Source organism: Corvus moneduloides, chromosome 5, assembly GCF_009650955.1.
Source record: "Corvus moneduloides isolate bCorMon1 chromosome 5, bCorMon1.pri, whole genome shotgun sequence".
NCBI classification, from domain to species: Eukaryota; Metazoa; Chordata; class Aves; order Passeriformes; family Corvidae; genus Corvus; species Corvus moneduloides.
Genome location: NC_045480.1, coordinates 56,139,141 through 56,164,361, shown reverse-complemented (window position 1 = coordinate 56,164,361; position 25,221 = coordinate 56,139,141). Strand labels below are relative to the sequence as shown.

General features: G+C 43.8%; 1 protein-coding gene across 25 annotated transcripts in view; it reads left to right on the top strand.

Moving 5' to 3' along the window:
* The window catches only part of ADGRL3 (adhesion G protein-coupled receptor L3), a 492,701-nt gene that overhangs the window by 370,172 nt on the left and 97,308 nt on the right, over positions 1-25,221 (top strand). For all 25 annotated transcript variants that reach the window (XM_032108821.1, XM_032108825.1, XM_032108804.1 and 22 more), the window contains 2 exons: positions 16,397-16,702; positions 18,393-18,496. In XM_032108821.1, coding sequence (XP_031964712.1) covers positions 16,397-16,702; positions 18,393-18,496 — 410 coding nt within the window. The remainder of the gene's footprint in view (positions 1-16,396; positions 16,703-18,392; positions 18,497-25,221) is intronic.

Below are 25,221 nucleotides of genomic sequence, written 5' to 3'. Positions count from 1 at the left end.
TTTTTTCTGAGCACCACAGGCAGTCGATTTGGAGCTCGAACAGTGACGTGGGAGGCAGAAGGGACACGTAGGCTGGTGCAGGGCTCTCTCTCAGAGAGTGGGGAGAAATAGGGCAGCACAGGCTCTCTTTGGGTGTTTCAAAGCAAACCTGAAGCAGATGTTCCTTAGCCCTGAGACACTGTTCCAACCCTGAGCACTAATCTAACCTGACCATAGTAAAGGCTATCCCTGCTTCTAATTCTGCCCAGCAAATGCAAAGAGACATATACAGAGGTAGCAAGCCATGGGAGGAATTTAAGCCATCTTGAGCTATTTAAAATTTGATGGGCTAAACCATCCGTTGGGCTCCCTCTGCCACCAAGAGAAGAACCTTCAGATAGATTAGGAAAAGCGCCTTGTAAAATTGAGCATTCCTACAGATGCACAAAGAGGATGTTTGTGGTTTACTGGAAATTACAGGTATTTGAGGTGTGACGTAAATACAGCAGTCACTGCTTGCTAAGGTGCACTCAGGATTTCCCAGCTGGCTTGAGTGAGTTGGGAGCCTTGTTTTTTTAGGGTTCATCTTAGTTCTGATCTCCCATGCGCAGCTTCATTAGATTGGACTCTTGAGTCAGTACGGAGCCTGTGATATGAAAAGATGAAACTTGATTTGAAAGTAAGGCTGAGACCCTTAAATAACCTGATACTCCAAAGGCCAGTGTTTGTTTAAGGCAGTGGGAGATACTGCTTTCCTAGTGTTTTTAAAAATCAGGTCACTTGTTCAGAGACTAACATTGGGATCCTGTTTATGAAAGTCTTGACCTAAATGTCTTACCCACTGTGTTTGCATTGTTTTTTCCTATGGGAAGAATAAAGAAGTGCAAAAAATTAAAAGAAAGGGAAGTCTGCAAAGTCCTGCCTGACCCACTCGTAATGTCACAGGCTGCACAGGACTCAGTCTGTACTGAGCACAGCCCTTTCCCCTTGCATCCCCCCCTGCCATTTTGTTCCCAGTGGGACAGCGGTTTCCTAAGTATTCAGAGCCCAAGCAATTTTCTTTATTTGGTTAGGACTGTAACATTTCAAAGGGACTAACTGCAAACAACAAAAGCACCTAAGCTGGTGCCTGCTTCACAAGCTCCTTCACTGACCCATGGAGCAGGGAGAACGCACTTGACTTTCTCTCCCTTGGCCCATCTCTGGCTCATCTTATTGATGTTCTCAGGACACCATTTGGATAGCTGTCCTACTTTTTAAAGGTGAAATACTTTTCCAGCTCTCCATAGCTCTTTCCATCCTTGGCCTACAAGCCTGGTAATAAAATGAGCCTTTCTTTAACTGAGAGCTCTTGGAGGATGCTGTGATATTGTCAGGTGCGTGGTGACGTTTTCTTCCCCAACACCTCATGCTCCCTCTGACATTGTAGGCCTAGAATAAGTATCCAGCAGCTCCTCCTGCGTCCTAAAGCTTCTGTGCATGAATGCAATAAGACAAATCCTTACCTGTGTCTCTGACTGGCTGCCCAAGTGATGGGTTGTGTTTGCAAAATCATTACCTGTCATCATTCATGCCATTGGCACGTGCCAGCTGCACGCCTGCTGCAGATGGGCTAACCTCAGCCACCAAGGACAGTGGGGACTGAACACATACTTCACTGAGAGAACTGAGGATGCCCTGCAACAAGGAAGGTTTAAACAGGGCTTTGTTGTGCTCCCATCTTGCTGCATGGCAGAGAGGCAAGGAGAGACAGGCAGTGTGGAACATTTTGCTGACACAGCTGTTACATTGTCAGCAATTAATTAGAAAGTTTTGTTCAATAAATTGTTTCTGGCCTATGAAGGATGCCCTTGACTTCAGATTGGGTCATTAGAGAACAGAGTGTCTCATAATACACTTCTTTTTTTCTAGTATACTTATCATTGTAAAAAACAGGTCTTTGCCTGCAGTTCTGATTGAGCACAAATAACTTGTAGAAGGTCAAATCACATGTTTTTATGGGTATCAATTTTGCTTCAATTTTGGTCAATTAAAAAAAAAAAAAACCACTTTAAAAGAATGCCAGTTATAATGAGATAGGTGTTTTGAGTGCAAATCTACTATCGCATCCTTTTTCATGTGCTGTTTGATCAGATGCAGCTAACTCTAGTTGTAATTTGTTCTGTGGAGGAGGAGGAAGAGCGTGTACAAACATATCCACACAAACACAGGTACTTCATCTGGCAGTTCTGGGTGTGGGAAAGTTAATGAAGTTTCTACCCTGCAATCAGACTCTAATACTTCCCTGCTGGTTATGGTTTTCCAAAGGTGGAGAAAGTGGTAATTGAGCAAATATTACCACTGGGATGTAGCACATCAGCCAGAAAGATGCCACCCCACACTGCAAGTCGTGCCCACTGGACTTTGAGGGGGGTCAGTGGGGTGGTGTCAGATGTCAAGTCAAGGAGATACCTGCAATTGGCCTTGAGAAAATCCTTCATTTTGGAGTTAAGGGAACAGAGAAAACTGAGAAGCGGGCGTGAGGCTGAGGAAAGCTCCATGTCAGGATGTGTTTGTGGTAGAGGCTTTTCTGAGAAAGGAAAGCAAATGGAAAACAATGGAGAAATAAAACTGGAAGGAGAGCTCATTACCCAAGGGGCAGATATAGAAGTGGTTTGTAGGCAATGACAAGTGAGACAGGCAGGGGTTAGTTTCAGAACTGACCCAGGGTGAGGAAAAATGCTAAAAATAGAGATTTAAGATCCCTTTTAGTGGAGGTGAGCCAGCCCTGTGCCCAGAGAGCTGTAATACAGGTTCCACATGAATGAGATTTTATTGGATGTGCAGGGAGAGAAATCTGGATAAGAGGGAGATTGGGGGTTTTCTGAATTTTCTTAGGCTGAATTTCCAGCAGGGATCCTATCACCTGCAAGGGCTTGGCCTCACCAGTGCAATGTTTCTGTTGGCTGATGAAGGAAATATAACACTGCCTTCACCACTTGGAGGATTACTGCAAAGAAGTTGTCTCCAAAGGAAAAATTTTCAGTAACACTGACTTAACTCGTACTGCTTTCATCCAGTCAGGCTGGGTTTTAAGATTTAGATACTATCAAAAAGGAAAAGGCAACCTAGAAAGGCCCAACAGTTAATTGTAGGGGGAAGGAATTTTTAAGTCAGGTTGCTCCCTGCATTTGGCTTCTTTCTCCTTTTACACCCTTTGCATCTGCTTTCGCTTTTTCTTCATCTATGTCCCATCTCATCCAGCATACTGTCAGGCTGGCCTGAGTCAGTTCTGTCATGGTTTTGTTTTTCATTTAGGCAGACACCACAGTGTGGACTTGTCTCAGCTTGACAGAAACGGACAGATAATATTCTGTTTTGTTGCTTGTGGAGTCCTGCACGCTTCAGCTGGCAAACAGATTGTTAAACATCCTTGAACAATATTTGCTTTGCGTGCAAGAGAGAAAAGAAATCTAATATCTGCTTTTAGATTCAGTCCCTTCCTTATGTGTTTTATTTGGTTTTCTTTGCACACACTTCAATTCTATTAGAACATACTCAGCCTATGTTGCTTAGTGAGATTTGAAATCCAGTGACTGCTTGCTTTTTTTTAAAAGCTGGCTGGATCTAGAGCTGACTGTTTTCCTTATTTCTACTTATTTCTCCTTTTCCCTCAGAGGTGGTAAATGGCAGTGGATAGTACCTCCTCTTGGAGCCAAACATCCCTATCCTTGCATAAACCAGCAGCTGCCAGTGGATGAAAGCCATCTGTGGCAAATAAGTGTCAGGTCAGGGTGCCCTGGTAGGCAGCAGTGTCTATAGGCTGCTCTTGGAGATGCTCTTGAGTCTTCAGTACAGGATGCACTTTGCTATTACTGAAGACAAGGAAGCACAATTCACATTGCTGTCTCTGGACCTGAAATGATTCATGCTGCTGAAATAAAGTTGCTTCTCCCTTAGTTACAACTCACTGGAGTCTGTTTGACCAGGCATCTCGGTCTCTATGAGATTTCTGTGCGCTCTGCTCCGAACAAGAGGTGCAGACAGTGAGGGTTTAACTGAATCAGTGATGCTGTTTTAGCTCAAATATGATGTTTAATAAGGGAAAAGAGCAGCTTAATTTGAAAAGGCATCTTGTAGACTAGGGGGACTGACCTTGTAGGAGTGACTGCTGCCAAGAGGATTAGGGAGTTGTGTGTTGCGCTCAGAAATGTACCGTGGACATGCTGAGCTTGGCACAGGAGATGTGAAGAGTGGTCCCTCAAGCCCAATACCTTGTCTGAGCTTCAGACTTTGCAGAAAGAGATTCCTCATGGAATAACCTGGATCAAAAGAAGAGTTTGTTCCTTTGCATTAGCGAATAATTTTCTCATAATACAACATGGGAGGATCAAAGCCTTCCCTGTCCACCTCTTGTTTTAGTGTAATCCTTGGCACGTCTCAGGTCTTCCCAGGAGTGTGTTGTGGACTGTGATGAATGATGTCCTCTGCAGGAGGAGAAGGAAAGAAGGACAGTGGGTTGGCTGCTTGGGGTGGAGTTTTCCCCTGCCTCTCCCCACTACTCTGTTCTTAGCATCTGTGCGGTAGTTCCGGATTTTCTGGTTATCCGTGGAAAGGCATAAGCCTTCCCCAGCACCAGCTAAACTCCTCAAGGACAGGCAAGGAAACAGTTGAGATGCTTGCAGTTTCTTTTGTAGCTCGGAGATTTGCAGTAACAGACACTGAGCTTTTCAGGGCACAGAGTCAGAAGGTGCTTGCTGATGGATGGCACAGGATTCAGCCGAGGCTCAGGCGTGGAGATGTTGATACAGTGAAGGCAATGGCATTGCACCAACCCATAGGCTCCTGCACCTCCGAAGAGCACCTTGGGTCTTGGACAAATTGAATGGCTTTTGATGCTACCTTTTATTGTCTATAAACTGGCTGACTCAGATTCCTAAATCAAATCTCTCCCTTTTTCTTCAAGCAAAGTCACATTTCTCTCTGCCTTAGAACAGTCTCTGTGGCAGCTGAACAGAGTGGATGAGCTGCTTGCCACTGCTGTGCCTACACTTGGAATTTGTATTTTGCTGAGCCACCTCCAGGTTGAATGCCATGCCAATGAATGCCATGTCTCTGATCTGTGGTCATCTAGGCTCTAGCCTCTAAAGAAAAGAAAAAAAAAAAACAAACCACAAAATATGTCTAATATTTATTTGAAGGTTTAAGCATTTCTTGGTTTGCTTAGTGCTGACCATGAACGTCTGTCACAGGTGACCTTCTTCTCCCTTCCCATCTTCAGCCTGACCACCATGCTAGAAAGTCTGGTTTTTTCCTTCAATTCCAGATGAGTTCAGTGTTAGGCTCTGGGTTTTTTAGTATTACTGGCATTACAGATCTCCTCTCATTATAAATTATTCTGTCTGCTTCAGCTGCATGCTTCTTCTCATTTATATTTAAGATAATGGAAGAAGAGTTGCTTTTGATGACATAAGTGAGCTAGATTTTTGGTTAGTATTATTATAAAATGAGAGTTCTGGCTGGATAATGTAAAATACTAGGGCTTTTGAGTTTTTTAGTACCTGTGAAGCACTGCAATGACTAGAAAAACTAATACACTTCTTCCCTGCAAATTGATGAAACTTCTTGATGCACGCATGGAATGTGAAAGGCTCAGGGCTAATAACATTACAGGTCTCAACACGTGTAATAAGTGGTCTGCTGTAAAATATTTACAAAACAAAAACATTTGAACATATTTGATACCAAAGAGAGGGAAAACTAATAATCACTGTAGACTGGTGCATTTATTTTATGTTACCTGTGAGAGCTGTAAAATGAGGTTTAGGCTGTGTGCTAGAAGCATATAGCAGCTCTTTAGCCATGTATTGTAGCAGTAGTTTTATCCTAGATTGAAAGTAACATCTGTAAGTATATCTGCATCTCTGCTGTATCTCAGAATTTGCATCCATACTGCTTGACTACTTTTTTCCCCCCTCGTGTTTTTCTTCAATGCTTTTGAATCGCGCAGTCCCATGGAGATGCATTCACATAGTTAAGTCTGTGTGCCTATGTTTATCTGTAAAACAAATGTAGCTATTTAGCAGTTATGTTTTTTAAGACATGTGCATTGAACCAGGTCAGATTTTCTCTTGTCTCTCCTCTCTCTCCCCTTTTTTCACATGTTGAATGTGTTATCTTTTTTTTTTTTCTTCTTCTTATGTGAGACATGCTTCTTTTATTCAAAGTATCAAATTTATGCTTTGCAGTGACATCAGGTACTTAATTTTATGGATGTATGTTTTATAAAAAGGCAAGGAGATTACACATCTTAAAAATCTCTAAAGGATACAATTTGCTTTTTTCATTTCTATGTCATCCTATTTGATTTTTTTTTTTACCAGTTCTTAACTTCCTGAGATTCTGCTGTTGCTCATGAGGATCTGCAATGCTTTTGTTGGTAGCCCAAGTGGATCAGGTGCAGTTTAGGCTTCCAGGTCAAGAGTACATTATGGAAAATCCCTAGTCTGGCACAGCAGCACATGGACATTCTTCTGTGCATTTGGTGCCTCTGGTTTGGACCAGTAATTCCCCTGGGCATGTAAGCTTTAGCACCTGACTGTGTGTAAAACCACATGCCAACCTGGAGAAGCAGGCGTACAGCTTTGACCTAAAATAATTGCTTTTCAGCACTCCCATTCATTTCCTTGTAAGTTTTTTTTTTATGTTTCTCTCTTATGTGGGCCCAATTCTAAGTCCTAAAAGGTCAATGGGTATATTCTTTGACTTCACATGAAAAAACACAGTCACCTTGCAACGTGCTGGTTTGAACTATCCATTAACAAGAATAATCTGAAGGCTGACATGTAAAGCTACAAATCAGTGCTGCAAGTTTCTCCAACCTGGGATTATGTATTGTCATCTTGTCGTCAACCCCTCGGGTAAGAGTCGGAAACTACATCTTGGCCAAAGCTGACTGCATGAGAGCTGGTAGCCCCTAATGGTCCACAGACAAAAATATTAGGTAAAACCTCCTTTTCCAATGTTTTGGATGCTGTTCCTGCTGTGGCTTTTCAAGTGAGATGACTGGCTGTGGTAATGCCTCCAGCCCTAGAGCCTTCAGAGTCGAGATCTTTGAGATGCTAAGCATATGAATGAATATTCACTATTGCTACCAGCACCTCAGCAGCCTCCCTCAAATGAAAAAATTAGCCTCTGGGACATGGTTGAGAGCTGCTTGCATGCCAGGCTTTCTGGGATATCAGCATGGACTTGATAGTGCACCAAGCAGCCTGTGTCCAGTACTGAAGTCTGTTATGAAAATTGGAGATCCTTAAAAGTGCTACCCAGTTCATTTCACTTTAAAACACCCTGTATATTGCACAGTTTGTTTATTTGTTATAAATCTGCTTTGCTGAAGTAAATGTGTTTTTCATAATATTGATGGTGTTCTCATTGTTGGAGCCCTCTGCAGAAGTCAGATATCTATAAAACAAATTTAGATGCCAGTGCTGTAGTTAAGCATTGTTTAGGCAGATCCCTGAGCCGACGTGAATACAGCTATTAGAATTGAGCTTTACAATATATTGACATTTCTACATAAGTAATAAAGAGTTTTGAAAGGGAGCTGAGCAGCATTTTATGTTTTTTCCAGGAAATTGCTTTATTTCTAAAAGTAGCTTAATACTGATATTTTTACAGGGGAGTTTTGTCAGCTTCCTAGGATTGGTTTATGTAAAATATTTTTTTTTTAGCATAGGCTTGTTTCTTCTCTCCCTCCTTTCCATCTGTGTCTCCAGGGGCAGAAAGCAAACCACTGGCAAGTTTGGGGAGGGGATTGAACCAACTTGAGCCCCAAACCAAGATATGGCCAAGAGGCTGAGGGTCGTGCCTGCCCTCTGATTTTCAGGAGGAGTCTTGACAGCACATGCATACCAAGGTGCACCAGGATATGCTCAAAGGATTAGAAAAGGCAGCCTTTCTCAGCATTTTGTATTTCTGGTGGTTTCAGTGGTCAGTTCTCTCCACAGTTCAGGATGGTTTCCTCATAGGGACAAGAGTAAATGGACCAAATAAGTGAAATAGAAGCCAATGCAGTCAGAGACTGAGTGGAGCAAATGCCCTATAGAGAGGAAGCACCTTTGGTGGCTTTGGAGAAGGATTTGGGATTTTGAAACAGGTTTGAAATAGCTACTGAGTAGCAAGAGGAAAAAATAGATGGGTTTGGTAAAAGACAAAAGGTGAGGTTTTGCTGGCAGGTTTGTAATTCCCGTTGCTCTAGAGTATGGATGTTACTGTACTGTACAGACAGCAGGCTCTGCTGTCAGGTCTCCAGTTCATGCCTGGGAGTGCAGTATAACCTGCATGCTGATGAAGTCAATCCTAACATGGGTTAGAGGAAGAAGGGTGTAAGCAGTCATAACTCCACCTTTGATATTTTATGGTTTATTCCTTTTCCTCTCTTTGATTTCAGCTGACCAGCCCACCCACAGAGTGTGTTTACACTTCAAACACTGGGCATCAGGGCTGATTTGGAAGTCCAGTACATGAATGCAGGAGGCACATCAAATCCTGAGCCTCAGAGCAGCTGGGATCAAGGGACAATGGTAGAAAGGGAGGTGAATTGTAAATGCAAAAAGTAGCCTTTGTGATTTTAATCTGCCAAACCGGACAGGAGGAAGTGGGGCCAGGCAACTTTTCATCCACCTCTCCCCGACACTTCTTGCACACACGTGTGCTGTGGGGCCAGGGGGCTGATTTCTTGCAGTTCCAGTGGATTGTCTCCTTGGGCTCGATTGTACTGTGCCCTCTTCCTCAAGATAACAGCAAAACACAACGAGGTTTTAAATATTAATATGGAGATCACAGGAGTGCAGCTTGGAAGCACGGAATACTGAGTATTGAAAAGTCTAATCTGTCCTTTTTGAAAGCTGTCCAATTTCTTTTTTATTTACAGCATTTGAACCATTTCACAAATTGGAAAGCAACTAACCAGCCATTTCACAAGCAGATTATGATATGTTTAAGAAAGTCCAGGGCATTTATCTGAATGCAATTGGCCTTCTTGCTGACTAACATCTAGATTGGAGATATTACACACACAGTTGAACAGAGACTATTTGAAGATGATGGTTTTCTCTTATTAAAGTTGTGTTTGTATCTTGCAACTGAAGAAATGTTTTAGTGGTATAAGCTGACTGCCTGTGGCTCTGCAAAGGACTCATCACATTGATTGGGTAGATGAGAAAATGCTGGGGCGTGAACAGTCACTTTATGATTCCTGCACTCGATTCCATTCTTTGCAAATGCAGAGGTGGAGAACTACTGGAGAGAGACTGGCTCCATCTGGCACTGCCTCTGCACAGTGCATGCAAGTTGTTCCATTAAAGATGCAGAAGTGCAGGCAAAAAGTGGGAAACACACATTAGATGAAGCGACATCCGTTGCCATACAGATGGAAAAAATTGAGTTTCCCTGCTATCAGCTACTCATGTTCTTGTTCTGCCTAGAAGCTAAAAGGTATGTTTCAGCTTGCATGGATGGAGCATACCTGGTTTAATTAATTAAAAGCTAAAGAAACCCCAAACCCACAAAAATCCTGGCAACCCCAGCCTCTAGTAAATCTCTTAAAGCTGTAAGTATGTAGTGCTCACGTGTCTGCACGCTAATGTGGTCTGAATGAAAAACTGACAGCACCTGTTACTGAAATCAAAAGTGATTTCTCTAACAATGGGATACTGGAGAATTCCTTCCAGGCTTCTCTTTAATAGAGTTTGAAGGATTCAGGTTGGAAGACAGTGCATAAGATCTGCACCACTGGCTCTGATGGATGTGAATCATGCCAAGGTGATTGTTTAGGAGGTTAGAAGTTCACTCCATACATTCAGTAATAATATGCAGCTGGTATGTCCTTAAAAAAAGGTTGTATGCTTCTTTTTTCCCCTGTGTGAAACCACATGTGGATTAAAAAAAAAAAATCTGATTTTATATGCTCAAATCCAGAAATTCACAGTAACTGCAACCACATCTGACAGTATTTTTGAGAACTAGAGGGAATTGAAGCTAGATTGCCTAAAAATAGCCCTTGAACTGAACTCTAAAAACTATTAGATTTGTCCGTTTATAATAAATCCTGATCTACTGTCTATTAGATCATCTCTTCTGTAATCTTTTCCTATGGGCATAGTTCATCTGCATTTCTAAAAGCATTACAGCATGATGTTGAAAGAAATGCTCAATTTTTTTTGTATCTTGTGCATGATGGTCCAGTTAAATTTCTGCATTCGGAATCAGTTACAAAGTCTGGAACAAGCAATAGGGCATTAATGCCCTCAGTGAATGGTTGCCAAAGGGTACAAGAGGTTCACAAAAGTGGCAGAAGTCCTGGGTTGGAAGCCAGAGATAAGACTTTAGGAACTGTCTTCTGAGAGAAGAGGGCCATGGTGAAGACAACAGGTGATGTTCCTGTGCTGTACCCATTCATATCCTGGTATTGCTAGATATGTGCTGTAAAGTTTTGTCTGATGTCTCTGAAGTTACATATTTTAAGCAGGATCCAGTAATTTCTTGGAGAAGAACGGGTCAGAGAGAAAAAAAAAGAAGAAAATAAAGAAGTATCTTCTTTTATTCAAATGACAACTAAATTGGGGACCTGACATTAAGAGCTGTTTGGAGACAGAAAAAGTATTAAGTGCTGACACATGCACACCCCCACAAAAGTCCTACAGAAGCATAAAAGTTGATATTTCACGAAAATGCAGTCAGGCTGCTGTTTGGGTTCTTATTTTTTCAGGCAAAACCTAGAAATTTGCAATAACAGCTAGAATGTTTTTGACAGAACAGCCTTTCTCTAGCAATCCAGTATGTGTAATGAACTGTTGATCATTGTCAGAAATGTGGAGTTTTGAGTCAGAAGGGCTCTGGTAGGCATATTTTTTGCCTGTTGAAAATCGGTGCATTTGGTGGCTGCTTTGAATGCATTAACTGTCTTGCTGGGTGGTGGTGCAGTGAAAAAGGACGAGCTGGGGCAGTTTGAGTTAACTTGAGCCTGTTGTGATGATTTTACCCACTTTTGGCTCTCCTTCTTTGTTGTTTAATGTTGAAGGCTGAGACTCTGAGGAAAGTTCCAGCGTGTTAAGTGATTCCAGCTTGAAGTGCCTTGAGAACACCTGAGTCTGCACCATATCTTGGACCACAGCTGTAGGTTTCCTCTTAGTACAGGAACTCAACATATGGCCCATATCCATTGCAGCATCTGCCCAAGCCCAGCAGAGTACTCACATGTGGGCAGAGTAGCCTTGGGCAGAAAAACTGATCCCCTGCTAGAAGAGGTAGGAAAAAAGAAAATCCAGAAAGTGTTTTTCCATTTGTCAGCTGTCCACAAGGGAATGGATCTTTCTTCTCTCAGATGCAGCATCTTCCTCCCCTGCTTTTCCTCATTACCTTGTGCTAGTTAAGACAGAGGAAAAGGGACAGCTGTGTATCATACTTCATGTCACTTTTTCAGGGTGCAGGGCTGTGTGCAGTTTTGTTCTTGAAGGCAGCATGCCACGCTGAACACCGTGGGGCCTCTGCATATGTAATCTTTCCATCAATGGGTTTTGGGAGCCTTTTGTCAGTGTCAGTAAATAAAACTCCACAATCCCAACTGCCCCAAAAGCAGCGTGTGAACTTATATTCACACACAGGATTCTGGCTCAGCTTCCCAAAGTAATGGCATGTGTGAGCAGAGGGGAGAACTGTTTGGATGTTTGATGTGAGGCCGACTTGGCCTTTGCCTGAAGTAAAAATAAATCATAGTTGCTCTCAAACACGTGGAAGGAGCTGTACACAATTTAGGGGCTAAGCTCACCTGTCAATTCTCTGGCCCGCAGCTCTTGAGTGGCACCAGCTTGTGGCTTTTGGTCTTCCAGCAGACATTTACCATGAGAAGGTTTTGCAGGGTGATGTCTTTTGTGGCATAGACTCAGTATAACTTTGCAGTCCACCAGTGTGTTAATGAGTTGATGCTGTCTGTGTAGGTCATCCTTTCCTGTCACCTCACATGGAGTTCTTGGAAAAAACCACACGAAAACAAGAAAAAATGGCAAAAGACAGTAGGAATATATTTACTTTCAAATATTACTATTTTTCTAGGGAGTTTCAGAAGATATTCTGAAATGCATTTGAAAATGCCTGTAGAAAATTAATTCCCGTGAGATGCATTTATGTGACAGGGAAGAGAAAAACAGCTGTGATATAATCCTCCAGTTGTATTAGGTTTGTGGGGTTTTGTGCTGCTTCTTTCAAGGCATGCCTAAACCTTCTCTTTTCCTATGTAAATACAACTTGCACCATCTTTCAGCAGAAGAAGAGATGATAAAAGGGATGCTGTAAGCAAAGGATGTGGCTGCCAAATATGAAAAGGGCAAAACTGCAGGGAGGGAGGGAAGGGAGGGACCTCCAGGTTTTGTGCTTCCCGCAGCCTTCCCGACTCCTGCAGTGCTCCGTTTGCCTTCATGCATCAGCAGCAACATGTGTAAATAATTGTGCATGGAGTCTGGACGTGCTCAAGAGAACGCTGGGATTGCTGCTGTTGAGCTGCTGGATTAGTTGTACCTCACTTGGCCCAGCCCTGCATTAGGTGCAGCACGGGGAGCAGGCAGGGCCTCCTGGCTGCTGTCGCCCCATCCCATCTCCTTGAGCGTCAGGCTCAGGAATGCAGAACTCGCCGGAGAGTGAAGTCATCATGGTTTGCTTGGACCTGGAGCGTGGAACTTGGAGCGCAGCCTCTCCTTCCAATTCCGTGAGCAAGTGCTGGCTTGTAGCACGCAGCTGTCAGGCTGAGCCTTTGGATTGTGACCCCAGGGGGAGAGCTTGATGGATGTCTCCTGTCATCCTTTACCTCGCCAAAGCCAGTGAGCCTCACCCAGGAAATCCTGTCTGCAATTTCTGCTTGAGGGGCACCCCGTTATCTTCATTCATGGGACAGAAAGTGCATGACATCTCTTAAAAAGTATTACTGAGTACACTAGGTCATAAAGTCAGAGACTTAGGTGCCAAAATTAAAAAAATGAGAGAAAAGGTAGCAAATAGCCTTTCTTTCAATCAAAACTGCTTTCTGTGATAGGAAAACACTAGTCAGAGTCATTGGGAAAGCAGTCTCCCATGTCTGAGAGTGCCAGGAAGAGGTGAGCAGAGCATTTAACCATATCATGGTTAGATGACACGTGGTAGACTTTCCTCATGGCAAATACAAAGTGCTGGTCACTTGTCATGTCACTACTTCAGGAAAGGGGAACAGACAGAAATGGGGGTAAAGACAGTTCATTATTTATGTGAGATTTTTTCCCCTATGAGCAGATCCCTACCGTGATTTTCCTTCCACCTAGCAAATATCCGCCTCCACAAGCCTGAGCTCTATTTAAAGGTTGGGAAATAAAAGAGAGAAGGGAAAAACCTTAAAAATTTCTATTTTCTTGCTAGTCAAATGTGCCCTGAGCAGAGAGAGACCCCTCTGGGAGTTGCAATTGCTCCCTTGTGGGTGCTGGAAATGTTTTGGGGTTTGTTTTTTTTATGACTGCAGCTCTAATCTGAATGATGGCAAAACTTAGTCGTCTGCTATTACTGCCAGCTCTCTAGATAGAGCAGGAAAGAAAAAAGTGAAGTGTCACTTTGGGGTGTTTCTGGGAAAGAAATATTTCCACAGCCATAAATTGCTTTCTTGGGAGCACTGAAAATTCTTATCCCAGTGCTGTGCTTTGTGGAATCAAAGTCTACAAAGTCTTGGATTCGAAAGGAGTAAAAACTGAGTCTTACCCAAAACCGTAAGGTCTTGATCTGGCAATGCATGGTAAAAATAAACAGTAAAAATAAAATAATTAAGTTTATACATTTCTAGTTGTAGTAGTGTTGGTGATTTTTAAAGGTGCTTGTCTTGGAGCAAAAATTGTCTTGTGAAATGTTATATGAAGAATCCCTCTGAAGCAGTGCTGCAGTGCTTCTTTCCCCCAAGTTAAAAATTCACAGTTTATTGGCAGCCTGGGTTAATCTGGAGGTTTGATCTCTGTTCTGTGCTGTAGGATTTAGGTGCTTTTGCACAGGTTGCAGTCTCTTCATGGTTTTGCTTGGATTTGGGAATCATTTGCATGTAAATGATCCTGATCCCCTGTTCTTTTTCTCCTTACCAGTCAACTTGGTTTTTGAAGCACACAGTTGTCTGAGCAAAATTGGCAAATTTCCTGGTGAAAAACTGGGTGGTGTTAGCATGGTGATCATGATTTCTGGAGCTCATTACCAAATTGACTCTTTGAATAATCAAACCTTTGAACTCAGTTCAGTGGTATCCCATCCGTCTCACTCCGTTAGGCAACTTGGAGGCAGCTCTTTCATGTTGTCTTACAACTTGTGCTGTGGAAATGGCGGATGTGTTTATTTTCAAAAGCAGCAAGAAAGCCCAGTGGAACACGAAAAAAGTTGGAAGAACAAGCCTTCAAAGAGATTTTGACACTGGTGCCAGGGGCTTTATGAAAGATAAAACAGCTCATTTTTTTATGGCTAAAGGAAAATGCCATTAAATCCCTTGTGCCTAACTGCTACAGTAAACTTGCCAGAGCTATTCCAAAACCAGCATGCCGTGGGATATTCAATGATTTTCAATGAAAACTGGGCTTAAAAATGCAGCTCTCCTGCATGTGGATCAAGGGGAGCTCCGGGGTGCTCAGTGTATGTTTCTATGTGCTCACACATGGCTGTAAGAATTATTTTAAACACGATTTGCTAGATTTGACTTTGAAACTGCATCCACTTTATCTACTCAGTTCCTTTGCACGTGGCATAGGTAATTTTGCAGAAGGAAAATAACTTATTGCAAGTGTAAAGGGGAAAAATTTTGCAGGTTGCTGTCTACCAGGCTAATCTATATTATGACGAAATAAAACATACTTGTGGGAAGCCCTGCTATGGTAAAAATGTAGTATTTGCTGAAATTCTCTACAAATTTTAGTTGTTCCCCATCAGGGGGAAATCATTACTTGGTGACATAATGCAGCTTTGAGCGGAAACTCAAAGAAATCTGTCAGGGTCTGCATGTTTTTGCATTGTAATTTTTAGAGTTCCTTTAAACTCAGGGTTCATGGTGAAAGGGAGGTGGCAGGAGAAGGCTGGAAAATCTGATCACTGAGCTTGGGAGACTTGTTTCAGATCAGTGTCCTGGTGCTCAGGTGAGTTAGTGTAGAAACTCCAATTCCTGTTGCTGGACATGGAGCAACAGTGATAAAAGGCTTTTTGTGTGCTGGAAGAGGTGGGATGGTCTTGAGGTGTTACGGCATGGAAATTAAAGTGAGAATGGATCAGACAAGCCTTTTCATGTTGCTTCCTTACCTGCATTTCACAGTCAGCCCCAGTGTTTTCTCAGGCAGGGATTGAGGGGGCAGTTGTGAGTATCTGGCATTTAACTGGAGTAAAAGTCTTACGCTGAGAGAAGCTGGAGGGTGCTTGTTTTTGAGAGAGGTAAAGGAGATGGGAGAAGGCTTTTCTACGAGCTATGTGTGACATGGCATGACAGGGGTGATGGGGGAACAGCTGGGGGCAGCCTGCTTCAGTTTCCCCACCTGATATTTCAGGTCAAGCCATAGACAAATCCACGTGAAGCTCAGTGTGCACAAGCACCTTGGTCTAAGTAGGAGGCTAAATAAGGTAATTGTAAGGTGGGCATCCCTCAATATTCCACACATACTCAGTGTGGCTATTGCAGGATGTACAGTGGATAAATGCACTTTTAAAGCAAGTTCCCCACCTCTTCCTGCTTGACTGCTCATTGCAGGTTTTCAATGAATTAGCCCAGCTGAACATTAAAGTCTCGATTTGGCTGGGCTGACGTGCACCTTTGCTTGTGTCACATGGCCTGCAGATCAAGGGGCCAGGCATTGCTCTTGGGATGGAGCAGCAAGGCATGAACCTCAGAGAAAATTGACAGCTTGCTCTGCAGTACAGCCTCGTGTTCACCCCTCTGTGAACTTCTGATTTGGGAATGGATTTGTGGTTTGGTTTTGGGTTTTGTTGGGGGTTTTTTATCACATCATAGAAAATGCTTTTCTGTCCAAACCATCTGGGCCTTCAGCAACACTTAACAATTAAAAGCACTTCTGTGCTAGGTGTTCCCTAAAAGATGGAAAATAAGATTTTTACATTAAAATGCCAAGAAGAAAAATGGTGAGGGCATAAAGCGCTGCTTTATTTTCATCAAGTGCTAGGGCTTTTGGAAAATCAGTTGTGCTCCAGTGGTCATTACCCCCCTGTGTGCTTCTCTCACTGTTTGCTCCAGCTTCTCTCTGAAAGGTGGCTGTGCAGAAAGCCTTGCCTTAGTTGTAGCTCCAGTTACATCCTGCAGGCCACCAGAGCCATCAGAGGGGACATCCTCAGAACCTAGGCATGAGTCCTGTTCCCTTCCTCTCTCTAAGCAGCTCTGCCTTTGTTTCAGGAGTATCGACATCGGGGGCTCTGGGCCCGGGGAGCACCACTGCCAGCACCACGCTGCGGGTGGCTACCAGCACCACTGGCCGCACCACCACCACATCAGCCTCGGGCAGGAGGAACAGGAGCACCAGCACCCCGTCTCCCATGGCCGATGTCCCTGAGGACATGACCACGCACCTGCCACCCGCCTCCTCGCAGCTGCCGCCGGCCGGAGCGGAGAGCTGTGACCCCATGGAAGCCCGCGACATTATGTGGTCTCGGACTCGGCAGGGCCAGGTGGCGAAGCAGCCGTGTCCTTTGGGCTCCATAGGTGAGTCAAGGGTTGGGAGGACTGTCTCCACTTCCAATGGTACCTTGTCAGTGCGCAGCCAGTACTTAAAACGTTGTGGGGTTGTGCTTGATGCACTTGGAAGAGCCTCTGCCTCCAGAAGTTGCGTACACTGCGCTTTACCTGGTTCTGCCTGTATTTGTAGCCTCTGGGCTCACTGATGTGTTGGTGGCTAATGCTTTGCTTGTTTTGCTAAGAGAGGGGACAGGGAAGGAAATCAACAAAACTTGTACTTTGAGGCTCCTGAACCCATGTGAGTGATTTTTCAAACTGCAGCCAGTGTCCGGTGTGATCAGCTGAGAAAGTGGGGGGAGGAAACAAAGCCAAATCTTTCAAAATGGTTTATTGCTTATTGGATTTTGCTCCTTTTCTTCTGCTCTTCCCGCAATTGTTTATTGAAAAATGTTGCTTTTGGAAATTTTCTGTTCAATTTGAAACATAATCGAGTTACGAAAGGTTTTGGCATATGGTTCATTTTGCTGTGTTTTAACAAATGGTTTTCTAAAAATAGTTATTTTTCATGCTAGTCTTGGTGTCCAGCCCCAAAAGCTCAGTTTCAAAGAAGAAATCTTTAAAGTGGAGGAAATTGCCTGAAAATGAGAGCTGAAGGGATCTGACTTGTAGAGGAGAGGCTCTCTGTTAATTCTCCACTCCTGGAGAGCCATTCACACCTGTATATACGAATACTGACTCTGGAATTTGGTGAGGACAGACTGATAAAGCATGTGTTAAAGTATGAGGGTCATGGAAAGGCGTAAGTGGTGAGAAAGGTAAAGAACATTTTTGCTGTCTTTCTCAGCCCTACTTGGTAAAATTAATGCAAAAAGTATGATGTGGTTCCCAGAGACGGGAAAGGATACTCGGAAGCAAAGCTGTGAAAAGGAAAAAAAAAAAAAGATGAAGAAGGAAAATGGAGGCGGGATGCAAGAAGTCCTTTCCTAAGCACAAGAGCTAAGGACTGGAGGAAAATAACTAAGGAAAAAATAATAGCCCAACTTATGGATAGGGGATGGCCATAAGCCTTTCCCATCTCTAATTTCGGTGATTCGTGCAACGTGTTAAAAGCTGTGATATATTAGCAGTGATGCATTTCCCTTTGTCTGAAAGGGTCTCAGGCATTTTTCTGTCTTTTCCAGAAGGGATTGGGCAGCTCTTCCCAAACAAAACTCTCCTCTAAAGTTCCTCTTGACAGCTGGGGGCTGACAGTAAACTCCAGCATTATATCTTGGCGTTTGTAGCATTCAAACTTTCATGTGTTTCCACCCAAATGTTGTAATGATGATTCAGAGCCATAAAATCTTCATAAAGCAGCAAGGAAGATGAGGCACAGGGTCTGATCCCAGATCACCAGTGGTGGGCCAGAGCATCCGGGGTGCTGGCTTGGTGTTTGAGATCTACTTCCGATTTCTTAGTACCTGGCAGCTTTCCTGCAAGTCCTCTGTCTGTAATCGTTGTTCGCCAAGTTGGAAATAATATTCCTGCACAACATCGTGGGTCTTTTATGTTTTAGGGCCTTAAAGGACCAAGATGATGGGAGACTAGGACACTGAGATGACTCAGAAGTGTCCTACTCAAGACCTGAGCACTAATAAGCTCCCAGAAGCCTTCGACACGAGGCGCTGAGGGCAAAATGCAACCAGTAACACTGAACACAGCGACTTTCCTATTACAGGTGTTGCAACTTTCCGGTGTCTTGCGCCTGACGGTATCTGGGAGCCCCAAGGACCTGATCTGAGCAACTGCTCTTCACCCTGGATCAACCACATCACTCAAAAGGTAAAACCCTTCCCATGTGTTGACTGCTCTGAGTCTACACAGTGACCTTGCTCAGCTCCCTGGTTTTCTCACACATGGAACTTCAAAGGATCAGCAGTTGCACATAAAGCATGAGCCGTGCATAGTGGCCAGGAATTGCAAGGAGAAAGCAAGTGTCTTATGGAAATTAAGGCAAAGAGTGTTAGGGGAAGGCAAGTGAGAGGGACTGGAGAGTGGAATTGAACTAGAGTGAATGACATTTCTTGTTCATGGCAAGGAAAGGAAGAAGAGGGAGGAGGAGGTGGGTGGACATATGGAAAGTACTGAGTTGTTGAAAAAGGAAACGCCCTTTCATGCGTCCTCAAGGATTTTTTCATGTCACGCAAGCACACGATAAACCCCATAGTTAAGAAATCTTTACCAAAGAAAGGCAGGCTCAATGGGAAATGTTTGATTCATGCCCCTGACTTTCTGTTTTTAACTTCTGCCCAAATTATAAAAGAACTGATGGAATAGAAAACAATGCTGCAGTAATGCTTATCTTTTGACTCTTAAGTCCCTTGATGAATGTTTTCTAGCACTTCATCATTTATCAGTGTTAAAAGTGCATTAACATGTGACAATAGAAGTTCAAGACAAGCAGAGCTTATTTGGTAGCAATATGTTGAGCATTTTTGTTATTAATGCACAATGGTGCTTTCAGCTGATTTCATTACAAACAGAGACCAGATGTGTGTTTACGCCATGGAGTCTGTGGGCTGAATCTTTATTACAGCAATTTGTGGGGTTTTATTCACTCCTTTAGCCAGAGCCAGCGAGTCCTGGCGTTGCAAACGAGCTGTGCTGCTGCACAAGAGTGACGCGTCACTCCCACGGAGCCACTGCTCTCTGGTCAGTGGGATGGGGTCACCCCACAGTCAAGACTCTTGGGCATTCTCCTCTCTGCCCCCCACCTCAACTAAGACCTAATAATCTGTGAACAGCTAGCACTGATCATCCCTATCTTGCTTCATCTGTGCTTATATCCATCCCTCCACAAAGGAAAATGTCAATTAATGTGGGGCTGCTGTGATATGGCACAGCCACTACAGAGCCTGTGGTCCTTCTGTCCCTCTCCTGCCGTACACCCAGCGAGCTGATGAATACAGGCTGCCTTTGCTGGCATTAGCAGCTGTGTGCAGCTCTTGTTTTATGACCTATGTACTTACCCTGGAGGGGTTAATATTACTTACTCCAGCCATAATTCACCCAGGCAGCTGGGAGACCTCTTGCTGCTCGGTGAAGATGACTAGGCCGTTAGCCATTAGCAGAGGGAAATAATAGCCTGCACTGATGAAATCTCCATCAAGGTTAGGCTTATTTTATTTGAAACCCCAGCTATCATTTGCGTAACAAATGAGCCCCATTTAATTTGTTACGTGCTTTCAAAGCAGGCTAAAATTGAACAGGCAGGTTTTCAGAAATGCCCAGCAGGTTACAATTGGGACTGGATTTATTTTTTTTCTGAAGGAATTTAGTTATGTTCAGCTTTGAATACCTTCTACCAGTCAGTAGAAAGACTTGGGAAATCTGTGCGATGACCCTGGATCTAACCTGTTTGCCTCAGATGGAATTTGTTGGGATCTTGGGATATGTGATCCAACCTCAATGAGAACTGTTTCAAAACATCAAGAGTTGTCAGGAGTGACTTTGGAGGGGAAAGCCCTGCCAGAGTTGCCTAGGGGTTTGTGTTGAGGGTTGCATTCATTGTATCATTTAGATTGGAAAAGTCCTCTAAGATCATTGTGTTCAACCATTCACCCAGCACTGCCATGTCCACCACTAATCCGTGTCCCTAAATGCCATGTCTACATGTCTTTTAAATCCCTCCAGGAATGGTGACTCAACCACTTACCTGGGCAGTCTGTTCCAATACTTGACCACTCTTTCCATGATGAAATTTTTCCTAATATCCAATATAAACCTTCCCTGGTGCAACTTCAGGTGGTTTCTGATTGTCCTATCATTTATTACCAAGAGAAGAGACTGACACCCACCTTGCTGCAACCTCCTTTCAAGTAGTTGTAAAGAGGGCTGAGATCTCCCTGAGCCTCCTTTTGTCCAGGCTAAACGCCCTCAGCTCCCTGAGCAACTCCCCATAAGCCTTGTGCTCCAGACCCTTCCCCAGCTTCATTGCCCTTCTCTGGATTCCCTCCAGCCCCTCCATGTCTTTTGTGTAGGGAGGGGCCCAGAACTGGACACAGCACTTGAGGTGTGGCCTCACCAGGTCCAGGTACAGGGGACAATCAAACTGTCCTGGTCCTGCTGGCCACACGATTGCTGACCCAGGCCAGGATGCTCTTGGCTTTCTTGGCCCCCTGGGCACGGCTAGCTCGTGTTTTATGCTGGGCAGCTTTCCAGCTACCCTTCCCCTTCAGCCTGTAGCACTGAGTGGAGTTGTGACCCAAGGGCAGGACCTGCACTTGGCATTATTTGAACCTCATCCTGTTGGGCATGGCCATTGGTCCAGCCTGTCCAGATCCTGCACATGCCGTGTGAGGGCACTCAGCATGGTATTGCATCACGTTTTCAACTATCCAGTCCTCTAGGATATCCCCAGTTAGCCAGGACTGCTGATAAATGATGGAAAGTGGCTCAGCAAGCTCTTCTGCCAGCTCCCTCAGTACCCTTTGGTGGATCTCATCCAGCTCCATGGACCTGTGCATGTGTAAATGGTGTATCAAGTCACTGACCGTTATTTTCTGGATTGTGGGGGTTCTCTTGTGCTCCCCATCCCTGTCTTCCAGTGCAGGATGCTGGGTACCCTGAGGAAAACTGGTCTTGCTGTTAAAGACTGAGCCAAAGAAGGCATTAACTACCACCTCAGCTGTTCCTCGTTCTTTGTCACTGTATTTCCTCCCTTCTACAAGGAGATTCTCCTTAGCCCTCCTTTTGTTGTATTTAGAGAAACGTATTTTATTGTCTTTTATGTAAACAGATAAAACAGGTAATGTTCTAGCTGAGCTTTAACCCTGCTCATTTTCTCCCTGTATAACCTCACAACATGCTTGTAGTCCTCCTTAGTTGCCTGCCCCTTTTCTAGAGGCCACAAGCTGTCTTTTTTTTTTTTTTTTTTAATTCCAGCCAAAGCTCTCTGTTTAGCCAGGTCAGTCTTATTCCCCACCAGCTCATCTTCTGGCGCATGGATATGTCCTGCCTATAAGATTCAGTAGGATCCTTACTGCAAACACAGTTTTAAATTACTTACGAAGTAACCAATAGCTATTTGGTTTCCCTGCCCAAGCAGAGGCTTGAAAATGATCACTGCACTTGAAGGTGGATTCATCCATAAATCAAGCACTGGTTTCTAACATCCCTGCTGTGGATGGGATGCTTCCCAAAGCTCGCAGATTTGCTCCAGCACCTCTCCGAAGATGAAAAAGGAGCCTTCCTCCTCTAAGTCAAGCCAGCTTCTCTTCTTGCTGCTGTGGGGGCAGCTAGAGGGAGCAGTAAGCCGTCTGTTCTGTGAGGACAGGGCTGGTCACACTCTGCAGCTCAGGTCTCCTGCATCCCCAGCTATCCTGGGTCACCCAGCCCGCTGCAGCACAGCTGACAAAATGGGTAAAAACCCTTTTTTGTCAGCCAGGGTTCATACCTGCTCAGCATGCCTTCATTCCTAATCAGCTTTGTCTCCCAAAAATCTCCTGTCACCTGCTGGATCCAAACTGCTCAGGAAGAACAGTGATAGGTCCCCTGGAGGGATTTCAGCCAAGCCAGGAAGGATGGTAGGGAAATGCTGTGCTTGCTTTCATATCTCTGTAGTGAAGTAAGAATGATTACTTACTTCTTCTTTCTCCTGCTGTGCTCAGGCTGCAGATTGGGTGTTTGCCTGCTTGCATCATGATATTAGGTTTTACAGACACTTCCTAGCTTCCATTAGAGTTATTGTGCTTGATGGAAGATCAGAACAAATGTTCTCCTCAGCAATTCATTGGCCTCCTGACATTTACTTTAACTTTATTGTTGGTGCCTACCATGCCCTCATAATGGAGCGGGAGAATAAACTTGCCTCTGCGATTGAATTATGCACTGCTACCTGGGTTATTTCTGGAGTCAAGCTGTAACAGGAAGCAAAAAGGTCAGCTTTGGATACATTGCATCATCCTGATCATGAGGTCACGCGTTCAGTCTCAGCCTGTTTGTTTTGCCTCCTGCTTTCATCAGTGCCATCCCTAGCACAGCGTGTGACTTGCCTGAAGACATCTCTTCCTTGCTGCAGCTTTCAGCTGCGGGTGCTGCCTGGGAGGACAGGCGCTGCTATGCTTGGCTTCAGGCCTCTGGAAGAGAGAAGGGCCTCTTTTGTAGCAGAACAGAAAAATTTGTGCCCTTCACGAATGCACAAAAAGCCTCAATCTGTAAATGTAATGTACGTGCCACCCATGCCCTCCTGAGTGGCCTGGATCATGGACTCCCAAAGAGCAGGCGAACCTGAGGGTTCATAGCACCTTCCTGAGGTCTTGTAGATCTGCTTGTGTCTGTTACAGGGAGAGTGAGGTTTTGTGTAGGGCATCCCCACATCGTGGTGTCCAGGTCTGAGGGTGCAGTTGCAGTCCTGATGACGGTGTGATGAAATCCTCCTTCCAAGTTGCTTTTGGCAGTCTGTTTTCACAGCACCTGAAAACCTCTGTTTCGGAGTAGATGCCACAGAGGGTGGCTCATTAAAGGGTCATTAAATGCAGTTTAAGTTGTTTGAATACCATAGTTTCAAAGCCACTTTTTCAGTGTTCTCTAGATCTGCTGTACTCTATGGAGAGCATTGTCTCTTCTCCCAGGCAGCTGGCAAAAGGACAAGAGGATGCAATCCTAAGTTGTGCCGGGGAGGTTTAGGTTTTTAGATCTAGAGGCATTTCTTCATAGAAGGAGTGATTGGGCACTGTATTGGGCTGCCCAGGGAGGTGGTGGAGTCACTGTTTCTGGAGGTTTTTAAGGAAAGGCTGGATGTGGCACTCAGTGCCAAGGTCTAACTGACATTTTGGTGTTTGGTCACAGGTTGGACTTGGTAATCTTAGAGGTCTTTTCCAACCTAAATGATTCTGTGATTCGAAAAAAATACAACCAAAACCCAAAAGAATCATAGATATGCTCTGACTCTTTTCTGTGAATGCACACATGTATATTGGAATCTCTGCCAGGGAAGGAAAAATGCCATGAAGGCTTTGCAGTGTCAGAAGTTAGCCCACAGCCCCTCTTACGGCCTTGCTACCCGACTGCCAGCAGCTAATGGTGCCTGGTGAAACCTGTCAAATGTTTGTTCCTCCAGAAAACAGCATCAACTCCATGGTCTTTCCAGCTGACCAGTCCATCTGTATGTTACCATTTTTAAAAATCCTAGTTCAGTCTTTCCTGCCATCTTTTTTTTTTTTATATCAGTTAGCTTCTTCAGGAGGCTGCAGGAAAATATTTTTGCCTTTATGACTGCTGGTGTTTTAGCTCATTTGCTCCCTTCTCAGCATATTTCTTCTTTATTCTGAATTTTTCTCCTTAAATACTTATTTTTTGTGATTTCTCTCATTTTTATTCTACTGTCCTCTTCTGCAGTTGGTTTCCTCAGAGAAAAATAGGGCTGAAACAGCGATTGCTGCTGCAGGAGGGTCTTTCTTCATCTTTTCCAGACAAAACTCCCTGTTTCTGTTTGTTGGCATATATGAAAGAGGCAGGAATATATGTCCTCTCCAACAGCTATTATTTCACAGTCTTTTCACTCAGAAGAAGGTGCAAGATAGTGGCACAAACTTGGAAAATATTAGCAGAGTGTTACACGTAAGGATTTCAGGTGTGCCAATGATCATTTGTAAATCTGGCCTGAATCCTGCCATTACGCCCAAATGGAAGAGGGGAGCAATTTTTTTGGCAGACCTATAAAACTATGTTTTGTGTGTTGGCATTGTTGGCAAGAAACATGTTTTCAATCCTTCAAACTAGCATTCCAAGACTGGTTTTAATCAGTTTGTAAAAGGTAAAAAAATATAGGCCAAAAACCCCTAGAAACCAAAAATTTGGTTTCAAATTCCGTTTGAGCAGAATGTTCTCTTTTATCCCAGAATCCTATTTAGTTTTTAAATTTAATTTTTTCATAATCAAGGTAGAAAATGTTAAAAAGTAGTTTCGTACCAGGCAGAGATATATTATTTTCGATTCCCTTTATTGCTCTTGAGCCTCCCAATAGAAACATCAGCTACTTACACATTTTTTCCCTGCTTCCTACTTGCCTCTCAATATCAGCTTGAGCCATAGAGAACCTCCAGGGGTTGTTCCTGTATTCCTGTGTAACTATGTCGGTGTTTGAGTTAAAGAGTATTACATGTTTTGGAAGAAATAACACAAGGAGCTCATCTTCCATGCAACAATAATGAAGAGAAAGATGCAGAGAAGTGCTTCATAGAAAGGAAGTAAGTTAGTAATGCATCCTCCTGGGTAGCAGTAAGCTTTGCTGAGCATTATGTAGAATTAACCAAAAAAAAGGGTTCCATCCTGTTGTTATAAGAGACCAGATATATATCTTAGTCCTGGAGTATTCAGCCAGCATTTGGGATTCATAACAGTTGGGTTTCACAGCACTGCATAGGAAACACTTCAGTTTCAGTGGAAAAAGCTCAAAAGAATCAAGGAAATGAGCATTAACATGTCACACAGCCATCATTTTGGACACCCCTCTCATGCACACAGCCAGAGTGGAAAGAGTGATTCAGCACTGCTCTAGTGACTTG